Source organism: Aphelocoma coerulescens, chromosome 1 (genome assembly GCF_041296385.1).
Source record: "Aphelocoma coerulescens isolate FSJ_1873_10779 chromosome 1, UR_Acoe_1.0, whole genome shotgun sequence".
NCBI classification, from domain to species: Eukaryota; Metazoa; Chordata; class Aves; order Passeriformes; family Corvidae; genus Aphelocoma; species Aphelocoma coerulescens.
In genome coordinates, this window is record NC_091013.1 from 66,491,518 (window position 1) to 66,503,554 (window position 12,037).

Consider the following 12,037-nt stretch of genomic DNA (forward strand, 5'->3'; position numbering starts at 1 on the left):
GCTCCAAGACCAGGTGGATAGTGAGGACGTCCATACATCCAACAGTCTCTCTTAACTTCCCCTGGACACGGGGCGCTGCACCTTTAGCCCTGGAAACACAGAAGTGCCACGGTGAAGGTGCTGAAGCCGTTCCTGAGGCAGCAGCCCCGGCACACGGTGTCCCGGCGCGGCTGACAGGTTTTCCCGGCGGGCCGGGCGGGAGCGGGCGAGGCGGGCGGCGCCTCCCCCGGCGCGGGGCGGGGGCCGGGCCGGGCCGGCGGAGCGGGCGCTGCTCCCGCTCTCGCTGCCCTCGCTGTTGCACACGGCGGGCGGCGGAGGCGGCAGCGCCGCTCCCAGCGGGGGCAGGGCGGGCGCGGAGCGTCCCCGCCGCCGCCGCCATGGAGAAGCAGCCCGGCGGCGAGGACGAGTGCGTGGATTCAGGAGCGGAGACGGGCGGGTGAGTGGCGGGCGGCTCCCGGGCTGGGGCGCGGCGCAGCTCCCGCCGGGCTGCACTTGTTGCCGGCGGCCGCCGCCGAGCGCGTCCCGGCCGCGCTGGGGCTGGGGCTGGGGCTAGGGCTGGGCCTGGGCTGGGCTGGGGCGGCGGGTTCGTGTCCCGGGCAGAGCCTCTCCCCTACAGCAGGGGCCGGCGTCCCGGCAAGCGTCCCGCTCAGCGCCGGGTCTCCTTGCCTTGCCTTCCCTCCTGCCGTCCTGGGGCTCGGTCCGGGGTGACCCCCGGGGAGGTGGGAGGCACCACCCTGCTCCGGCTGCCCCGTGGAGTTCGCGCTCCCCTTCTGTGAAGCAGCGGAAAGGTCCCCATCGTCCTCCTGCTACACACGGGAGGAAGACGCGGAGAGATCGTGGCTGTGGGCTTTAAGTTTGAGCTCCAAAGCGCGTTGTGATGGCTCGGCGGTGCGGGCCGCGCTCGGCTCCGTGGGCTGTAGGTGCGCTGGTCGGGGCTTGGTGCCGCGCCAGCCCTGTATCTCAGGGATAGTACGGCTGAGGATAGTCCGGAAGCATGTCCAGCAGGACTGTCCTCTCCTTCTGGCAGTGACACCCAGGCAGCATCAGGCAGAGGGAGTTGGCTCCTCAGAAGGACCATTAAGAGCCATCTACGAAAGCAAGTTAGAGTTGTAGGCACCCTGAAATTGGGTTGCTCTTGTAATGATATTCATCGTGCTAGCCTGTGACCTGCAATAAACTTTGGTGATAGTGTTATATCAGAGTCAAGGAGAAAAACTTTTTTCCCCCCTGACTTCATGACCCTACTGCCAGAGGTGTGCTGTGTTTGTTAGCTGTATGATTGATTTCTCCTAAGCTAATGAAGCTGCAAGGATGATCCATGGGATTTCCCATTCAGCTCACACCTTCAGCCCATCTCTGCGGGAGAAAAAGGGAAGTGCTTTCCAGCCCGTCCTACATGCTGCTGCCATGGCATCTTGTCAGGAATGGCAGTGAGCCTTTGCTCCTTCTCTGGCGCTGGAAGGGCAAAAGGAGGTTACATGCTCCTGTTAAGGCTGTTCTTTCCTGAGTCTTCCTTCTCCTCCCTTCTTGCTCCTCCAGCTGTTTCTCTCCAAGCTCCTTGCCTGGTGAATCTCCTTTGGCCTCTAGTCTGACATTTGCAAAACTGTAAAGCTAATTCTTTGCACAGTGGTGTCAGGTGCACAACACCGAAACTCAAGTAGCAATATTACAAAATAAAAAACTAAAAGGTGAAAATGGCATGTGGTAATCTTTTTCATACATCCAGCTAGTAATTCATATAATTTTTTATCTTTTCTGTAGTCTGAGAAGCTAAGGACTTTTCCCATCCCCTTGTATTGTGGGCACCCCCAACAGTGAAAACTTTAAAATATTTTATATGACATAAGTTCAAAGGAAAAAATCCAGGCCTCTTTTCGAGATATAGGTTAGTCCCCATTAGGGAATGTGGATAAAGGGAAGACAAAGTAATCAGTGAACTCATGGCTGGTTCAAAGCTCAAAAACCCCTTGATTGGTCAAGTCACTCTTAATTTGCTGTGTTTATCTGGAATGGAAAGACCTGGGTTTCCTTGGGACATGCACTTGGAAAGATGTTACCCAGCTGGTGACATTAGCCTTTAGACCTCGGTGACCAGTGTGACAGCTGCTTGTGTCTGGTGTTGATGAGGTGCTAAAGCTGATGATTTTATGAAGCATCTCTGTCCCATGAGTGACACTGGAAAGTATAGGTTGGTGGAAGAGTCCATCTGAGGAATTTGAACAATTACATATGGCAATTAATAACTGCAGTGCTTTGCACTGAAGTTTATTTTGAAAAGCAATGGGTCTCTGCATTTCAATTATTATTTAAAGTTTTGTTTAGCAGCTATTTAATTCTGATAAACATGTTGCGTATGTCTCTTTCACAATGTTTACATTTCAGCTTTCTCACCAAACCACCTGTTCCCAGCACTTGCTTTTCCCTGTTACCAGAAGATCTGCTATTTGCTTTGTCTCAGTCCCATCACAGCTATTGCTAAATAGAACTGTATTCCTTTTTCTCCAATTACTCAATGGAAAAAAAAAAAAGAAGAAAAAATTAATTAACTATTTTGAGCTTCAGCCATCATCCTCTGAAAGAATAAGGAGGAACAACTGTCAGAATAATTCAGTAACAGTTTTGCATGGAGTGGTCCCTTTCTGTCACTCAGGGAACAATAGTGGATAGTGACTGTAGTAAATCCAGGCACTGCATGCCCTTGTCATCTCAATGATTGTACGTAATGATGTGTGAGCTCTTCACAGAGCCTGGGCTGCTGAAGCTGCTTAGAGCAGCTAACAAATTGAACACATCAAGTACTCCACAGGGCATATGTTGCTTAAGGTTTTGTTGTGGCTGCCAGCTACAAAAGCAGGCAAAACTCTGTGCTAAAGGCAAGATCAATTACAATTCAAAGCCTTAATTTTCCTAATCCTTTGGAAAATATGTTCCTCTTACTGCATTTGCCTTAGTAAATAGGGTTGGCAAGGAGTCTGCTGAACAAAAATAGCATATTTGGAGTTCCTGAATCCAATAAGAATGGATTGAGCTGGTGTTGTCAAGAACCTAAATAAAGGGTGTAGAACATATAAGCCAATTAGTTTATATTGGCTGTTTATTAATGAGATTTGAAATAGTTTGACCATCCTTGATCTGAGAGACTTTGCCTATACAAGTTGTATCTTCTCAGGAAACATATTTTGGGAGTTTTTAGTATAAAAACCTGATTTCATGTGCTACTGAAAACTTTTAGCCCAGAAGTATGAGACACAGAGCTTTCCCTGGTAATAGTTTTAGTAGTGGATTTGTACTTTAAAACCTGTCATTTTAGGAAGAATAAAATAGTCTTTCTTTGGTCTTTTATTAGAAAGCAGGGAGGAAAAACAAGTGGAAGAAAGATATCGAAGGGAGGAGAAATGTATAAGTTTACAGAACTTTCTTACAGAAAGAAAAAAACCCAGGGAAAACAATATTAAGTTACTTAAAATTAATTAGGAATATGAATTTTAAAGTTTTCTTCATTTTACAAGCCGTGCAAATGCTGTTATTTTACTGTCTTTGAATAGCAGAGCAAAGACGACAAACTAAGACAATTTTGGAAGTTGTTAGGCATGACTAATTTTGAGGCAACGAGACAGATTGGCTACCACTGGTATCAAGGACAAAGCATCAGCTTAATTCACTGCATCCAGGACAGATATCCCAAGTGAATGTGGAAAAACCAGGTAGTTTCTCAGTTGTAAAGTCCTTAATTTTTTATTCCTGAACTTTTATTCGGTCATGTTATTAGAGTCATTCTCAAGGAAAGCTCTCTCCTGTTTATCAAGCATGCAGGCATTAACTGAGCATAACACTTAAATGAGATAGCTGGCATTAATGAAGATTTCAAATACATGACAGTTCCTAGCAGAAGTTTACTTTTTCACTTCGACAACTGTAAGAGCCCATGTCTTAAAAGATGCACACTTTATTCATTAGCTTACTGATTGTCTCAAAGTTTGCCTAAACACATAGGTTTTTTCCTCACTTTACAGTCATTTAAAGTTTTGAGAAATTATGACTTTTAATTTACTTGAATTTGCAATTTATCCACTTGTATTTCAAATAAATTATTAATCTTTTTAGAGAAAGTGAGCAGACATTGCTGAAGTACTGGGTGGGGAGGTTTTTGTATAATAAGTTTAGAATGTAAATATTGATGATGCAAACTGAATTAAACAGTAGTTAATTCTTGAGTATTTGATGAATTTTAGGAAGGAAGGTTTTGCTGTTTTTTGGTAGTAGGTAACAGCAAAGAAAGAAGATCTAGAGAAATCCACTGCAAAAGAGAGAAATGAGATGTTTGAAGTTTATGACATGTACCATGCAGCAGCTATTTTTAACATATATTTTTAATATATATTTTTAACATATATTTAGCAAAGTCCATTGCTGTTTGGTTACAGTTGATTTTCACAGTGCTTGTTCCCTCCTTTACATTTTCTCCTGTCTCTCATTCCTCAAATCAATTTTGCAGAGATTATGTTCATTTTTTGACTGTGCTATGCTTGTTTGTTGGTTTTCCTTATGGCTCTCCCTAGCTCCATGTGTGATCCTGGCCAAATCACAAATTATTTGAGCTTCTGTTAACTTCTCTCTTAAACAGACCAAAAAAGCCTTTCTTTATTTGTTGCAGCTCTGTAAAAGGTGTGAGGTTCTAAGTAGAAAATATACTTGTTAATAGAAGACAAGGCAGCCTATAAATATAGATAAATAAATAAATAAATAAATATAAAGTTGTACCCCACTTAGAGGTAAAATATAAGGAATACTGTAATCCATGTGTGTCCTCAGTCAGAATGGGTCACTTAAAATATCAAATGGATAGTTGAATGGTTTATTGGGATGAGGTTGCTTTTCTATCTCATGTTTCTGGCTTTAAAGGATTCAACACTTACAGCTTTGTATGGCGGTCCTTCAAAATGACATGTCTGTCTTTTGTCACATGTTTCATCCATCTATGAGAAACTCTCAGGAACATGAACCACTGATGTTGAAAGCTATTGTAAGGCTTATTTTTACCTTGGGGCTTCTTTTGTTTCGGTTTGGGGTTTTGGGGGTTGTTTTGTTGTGGGTTTTTTTGCTGATGCTTTCACTTCATATATAGACCCATCAGTCCAGATATGTCATGGTATTCAAGTTGTCTCTGATTTGACATTCGAATAATGTAAAGTTGAGCTATTTGTCACAAATTGGGGTTGAGGTACCATTTCTAACCAGATTTACCCGGTGAAGTGAAGCTGTTTGGTTGAACCTCGGGGCAGGCAGACCTGCGAGTGCCGGGCGCTGGAGCGAGGCACAGAAGGCAAGGTTGAAACAGACTTTAGATCACATTCTGGAGGCCATGAGCTCTGTGCTGATACCCGTAATGTTTAGGTCCCAGCACACAGCGAGGTTCACCTCGTCTAAGTGTGACTGTGTGAAGGTTTGATGTTTGGTATGGCTTAGGCTTCTTGTGTTGTTAATTAAGAGAGCCGGGAGCTCGGGGGATAAGTTGGGCCCTGGTCTTGGATGGGTAGATACATGCCACCTGATATGTCCCTCTGGGAGTGCTCTGTGAGGGAGTGGTGAGCAGGCTGTGCAGCCAGGTGTGCTCACTAAAGCACAGGGTGGTCCTGCCTCATCAGGTGCTTTCTGGAAGATGACAAACGACTTTCATCTTTATACAACGATGGTGTCTCATGTGGGGTCTCAAACACTGCTGTAGGTAATAAGCTCCTGAGGGTAGTGGTTAGAGCTGCATAATGGAAATCCCTCATCTGACTTTGTCACTCTACTAGAAATCCAGAGCAAGGAGTTTAGATGCCCGTTGCTCTGAGTAATTCCATTTCAGTCATCTTGATTGCACTAGTAGAACTACAATGAGGGTAACAGATTTGGGCTGGTATTAGGGAAGCATATTGTAATCTGACCTGCAGGAATTTGGTGAGAAGAAACCCAAGGCAGAGCTATAAAGCCAAATCTTCTAATTCATGCATGGGGCTTTCTTTATCTGATATAAAATATTCCTGTGTGCCATGTGGAGCATTTTCTGAGGGAGGGAAGGCAAAGAAGCTGTTGAATACAGTTCTTAATATGAAACAGTAAAATGCGCCACAACTCTAGATAGAGAAGGCGTAGGCAACATGAATCCAGCAGGTGGCATTCCATCAGTCCTAGGCAAGTGAAGGATGCAGAGAGCAGAAGAGATTGTAAACTTTCCCCTACTTCATTTTGAGGAGTGGGGTTAAGGAGCCCTGTCAGTGGAGACCATGAGCATATTGGGGTGTAGTATTATGTTAGAATTACTTGAGATGTGTTTGTTTTACACAGCAGGCTGCCTCTGGAGATGCTGCACAGCTCAGAGACCTTAGTTCCAGCAATGCCAGTGCATTAAACAGCACGTAGGGGTGCCCCTGAGCACAGGACAAAGTTGCCCATATTGTTGAATACTTAAAATGGTTGATGGCATCAGTTTGAATGGGACCATCTAGCTCTCTCCCATGTCTTTCCTGGGTATGTTTTACCATGGGCCAGAGACTTGTTTTGGCATGTTGCCATGGTTCAGGGATCCTTCCCAGCAGACCACTTGCCAGTATGTTTTGGAAGGTGAGAGGTTTTACTGGTACAGGTGCAGACTGTTTCACAGCACTTGGCCTCAGTCCCAGGCAGTTCCCTTGGGAGTGTTTGTTTATGGCTGTAGCTGTCGGTGCTGTAGCTGTGTTAACGTGGTGCTGTGCCATGTCTGATCAGTGTGCCCAAGGAACCCAAGCACACTGCGATGCTGGAGTAGCTGCATTGCTTATGTGAGCCAGAGCTGGGAAATAGCCATGTTCTTACCTAAAGAAACAGGCTTAGAGAGTTTTTATGTACCACACTCAGCAAGTGCAAGTTGCACTAGCAGTTGCTTACTGGTATTCAGTGGAATACTTCCATCTCGGATATTCTGAGGCTCTGTATCACTAATCAGCAGTGGGTGGTACACACAGATCTCAGAGGATTGTTCAGTATCTTTTGTGCTCCTGATGCTCTTACCATCTCTGATAATGCACAAGTCTGATCCTCCAGTGGGAACTGAGGTCCCATCTTTATCACAAGCTTCTGCATTCCTATTTTAATCTCTTGACATCTTCACAGCTCCTCTTTGCTTTTGTGCTGCCCATTGAGCACACATTCTTTGCAGATTGATGTGTCTTTTGACTGAGCTATAAGCTTTCCTTTTCAGTACCTCACACTGTTTCAATACACTTTTTGATAATTTTTTTTCTCATTATGTGCCTGTAAAGGGAACAGTCTTCTATTTGTTCACTTTCTCTAGTGGATGTTTTTTACCTTTTATCTACAATCTAACATCTGTCAGAGGAAATGGCTTGCTGCAAGACCATGTAATAGGCCTGGAACCTCTGAGCCCCAGTGTGGTCCCAGGTGTCACCATTAAAGCACATGAGTGTTTTACTCTTGAGTTATCCTATTGGGAAAATCCTCTTCCAAGGGAAATGATAGAAGCCAATACTCAGAATGTTTAAAATAGGAATCAAAAGAACAGAAAGGACCACAGTTACTTGATGTCCAGAGAGCCTATATGCCCCAGGAGATGTTTATTTCAGTTCTTGGTTCTTCTAATGCATGATTTTGTCAAAGGGTATGTTGTGTGTGCTAGTCTAAAAAGCTTAAGAGTTATATTAACTTCAGAATTTAGTGTCCTAAATAGCTGACTGTAAGAAAAAAAAATTAATTTATAAGCCACTTACCAATGCTTGCTTGGAATCTGAATGGTTTCTTCTAATATTTTGAGAATAAGAATGATTTTACTAGCACTGGGTTTTTTGTTCTCAAGGATGAGATTCAAGACAAAGAAAGGAGCTGGAGGGAGGACAAAAGGTGATTCAGGTTGTCCCTGAGAGCACACAGAGAGACTCATATTCATCCCATTTGGTTTTAGACACGTGGTCCAGGGTTCCACATTAGAAGTGTGGTTTCTGTAGGCTTCTTGTCTACACAACAGCTAGGGAGAGATACTTCAGACCTCTCTTTTTATTGACAATAGAGGGAGCTTAGGGAGGGTACATCCCTCATTTTGGTATCTGAGGTTGACATAAGCCTTTGAGCTTAATTACCCCTTTTTTTTAATTATGTGGATGTCAGTTATGCAACAAACATGAACTAAATATTAGCTTGAACCATATTACAACTACAAAAGAGCTCCTGTGATACAATTTTAAAGCCTATTAAAATGTGTCTGTGCAATTAGTCTCCAAGCGCACTTTTGTCTCCTCCTTTCTCACTCCGCATCTTTTTTATTTTTCCTCCTGTTTCATTTTTCAAGTCTTGCATGTACGTAGACTGCTACTCCCTCAGTTCAGGACTCATTAATTCTCCATGTCCTATAATGTGCCTGCAGCACTTTTGGATAATAAAATAACAGTGTGAAGTAATAGAATGCTGTTCCAACTTCCAGTAAGCAAAAGGCAAAATGTTGTCTCGCTTCCATCCGAAATACAAGCAGTGCAGATTCATTTTGAATTAGCTGCCAACTGCTGAACACAGATACATTGAAGGACAGCCCCAGGCTGTTTTCAAACAGAAGTGCAGACTACATGAATCCTTGCTTGGGGTGCTTGGAGGCAGCTGGATGTGTATTGCTTGCCTCTAGGCTTATGAAGAGTGACATGTTACACCGTTTTCACACCCTTTCAAATATACATGGTGCCAAGTGACACTGATGTGACTTGCTGCTGAAAATACTATGTGGTTTTATGGCCTGCATAGCACCTTAGCCAGCTGCTGGCATCACTTCCCCTTGGTCCCTGCCCAGAGCCAGACCGGTGATGTGTACAGCAGTAGGAACAAGAAGGTCTCCTTCTCTGCTGGTGTTGATGTCCAGGTGTTAGAAAGATAAATTAGAATTTATCAGTCAGTAGAATTGCGTGGTTAAATTTTAGGGCTTGACATGCTTCAGTGGTCTCAGACCTAGGGGGAGGTTAGCAAAGCTTGGGGAGAGGGATGTGCTGCTGATAGTGGGCACAAAGAACGCAGAATTCACGGGCCACAAGGACATTTGGCAGAACTGACAAGATAAGGAAGAAACTAACACAGCCAACTAATTTCAGCAACTGTGCTGAAGTCGGCTCTAACTGGGTAGAAAGCAATTGTGTGACCATCGACTCACAGCCCACTGACTAAAGAAACCCACTGACTCAAGAGACAGACTGATCGTTGGCATGGGAAGTGAGAGAATCATGTAGCCAGTCAAAGGCAGAATATTGATCAATAAGAGAGCTGTATGACTGGTAGCCAATGAACCCTGACTTCTTTGCTTGCTAAAATATATGAGTGGGGTCAAGATTGGGGAGCCAGCCTGTTGTGGGCCACACCAGCTCCCTGCTTTGCACAAACTAGATGAAAGAAATGGGAATACCTTGTCTTGGTGTGTAAATTGATGCTGCACACGGGGCAGTGAGCCCACATTCGGGAGAACAGTGTCACTGCTGCCTCTGCCCTTCCCAGCTACCTAAGGGTCCTGGGGGAGTTTGGTTGAGGGGTAGCACTTGATTCATGGAGGAAGTGCTGTGGAGCAGCTCTGTATCGGGTGACTGAGAGCAGCTGCTAATGACCTAATCCTGTGGTCTCTGCCAGTGGGATAAAGATGTTTCCTTGCTCCTTGGCCTTATCAAAATGGCTGGGGGTACAGGGTTAGCAAAGGAGAGCAAGCAAGGGAGAGCTGCAAGCCCTCATCAGCAACTCTTTCCCAAGCATTGCCCAGATCTTTTCCGAGAACAAAGAAAACCTCATGGCACTTGATGGCATTGTTGGATCTTTTTTCATGAGTTTTGTGAAAAATTCAGGTTGTGTCATCTTTCACTGGTCCAGTGGGATTGGCAAGAAGAGTTGGGAGTAGTTCCTCATGGTCTTCTCACCTAAAGCAGTAGTTTTAGCATCTGATCTGCAGAGTACTGAGTGCAAAGCACAGGGCTGTGAAATGTGAGGACAACTGTAATTGCTTTGTTTCTTCTGCAGAGATATGTCCATATTAAAATCAAAAGCAGGTACTATAGATACGTGGGGTTGATGTCCTTTATTCCCTGGGATGCTTGAGAGCCTGGAGTATGAGGGTATCCTGAGAACATGCTTAGATGGTATCTACTTCCACACACATCTCTCAGGAGTCAAGGCTCATGTGGTTCCTTTAATTTAAAGCAATGTTGCAAACTTGCTGCAGCTATTATATAAAACAAGCATTTAGGTTTGAATCCAAGAACTGTGTCAGGGCTCCCTGAACACTTTGAACTGTTGTGTTCAGGGCACTGCAGGGCACACGTGCCATATGTTTATGGTGGCAGGGTGCTCTGGTGCATGAGGTCTGTTTTGGGGACCCAGCAAGTGTGAGGGTAGAGGAGGCTGTGTGACTATAAACTCCAAACCCAAGCATTCAAACATCATAGGTAGGGCCTCAGCAGTGGAAATGATTTTTTTTTTCCTTAAGTATTATGCGATGGCATATTTTTTTTACCTTATTATTTCTGAATCTTCAGGACATAAATGGGCTAAGTTTTAATCAGCTCAGAATGGGGTTTTCAGGAGTTTGGGGTTGTATGCAGCTGAAAAATTAATTACACTGTTGCTCAAAATACTTAACTGCTCTGACTTTCTCACAGATAATCCAGTATGCACTGAACTAGAACCAATGGCTGTACAGTTTTATTGAGATGTCTTCAAGAGGAAAACAGTCTACTAAAGCAAAAAGCTTTGTCATCGAAATGTTTACATCTTGGCATTCTTTTTTCTTTTCCTTCACTGCCAGTTTTGACCATAGAACTATAAAAATTCTGATCTTCAAATAGAGTTCTCTTAAAAAGAACTCCAAAAAAATCTGCAGAGATGCATTTAGAGGACATAAAGTGAGGAAGGAGAGGAGCTGAGTTGAAGTCTAGTGGACTTCTAACCTGTGTCTGAGCAGATTGTTTCTTCCTTATGGGGAGCCTTCTGAGCTTTAGTTTTCACACCTAGAGTTAGGCAGCATGAATAACTCCTAGATAAAACCATAGTTGCTTTACTCATTATCATTACATATTTTCAAAATTCATTTGAGATGCCAGTGTTTCTGAAGCAGTGTTCAAAACCTGTTCCAGTTATTCTCATAGCACAAAAATAGCACTAAATGAGCATTAAACTATTCCAATAAACAGTGTGTATCAGTTTTGGTAATTTTTTCATTCTCTCTCTTAGATTTAATACATTCTAATTAAAATCTTTGTCTTACAGGTCTGAGTACAGCCGCATGTCCTCTACCAGCAGTGAGTATAACTTTGAGATTTTTTTTAATGGATTCTTATATTTTCTTTTTTTCAGCTTGCTAATATTTATTAACATCAACCTGGTGTTATCAACAGAGTTCGCTTTGACACAGTAAAGCCCCCATTCCTTCTCTTCGTGGATCTATGTCTAGAAACAGTATAGAAAATTTAACTGTTTGAATATTTATGACCAAAATACCAACCATGTGTAAAGTCCTAAATATTGGAGCTCACAAGGATGCAAGGCAAAATTAGAACAAAATCTATAGACACTATGGGGGCCAGTGTGAATGGGCCCTCAGGCCAAAGGAGTTTACAGTGATGAATGTCATTAGAGCTGGGGAATACAGGAATAATTGAATGTTTATTGTAAGCTGATGCCAACAAAGCCCTTCAGAGCAACTCTGGTGAAGTTTTTTTTTATCTCAGAGATGGCAGATGCTCTAGAAAGTGCCACAGTTTTCTAGATATTTACAATGCCAGTTGATTTTTAGATTATCCAACTGACAAAAGACAGATTCCTATGTTTGGATTACTTTTTCTTTATTTTTCAGCAATGCAAAATGATGATTTTTTTAAGCAACATGGAACACTTCGTCACTCCAACCACTTGCTTATTTGTAGAACACACTGCATCTGCATCACTTTGAAATGCAATAATGCTTATTCATGCATGATTGCTAGTATCGCTCCTTGTCCAAGTGCAAAGTGATGTCTGTCTCCCTCATTCACACATTGACATGAGC

The 12,037-nt window shown here is 43.4% G+C and overlaps 1 protein-coding gene across 1 annotated transcript in view; it reads left to right on the forward strand.

Annotated features, from left to right (window-relative positions):
• Positions 1-303: 303 nt before the first annotated feature.
• Positions 304-12,037, forward strand: part of FAM124A (family with sequence similarity 124 member A) — a 42,968-nt gene continuing 31,234 nt past the window's right edge. Inside the window, exons 1-2 of the mRNA XM_069011224.1 lie at positions 304-436; positions 11,260-11,291. Of these exons, the coding sequence (XP_068867325.1) occupies positions 378-436; positions 11,260-11,291 (91 nt within the window). The 5' untranslated portion in view covers positions 304-377. The remainder of the gene's footprint in view (positions 437-11,259; positions 11,292-12,037) is intronic.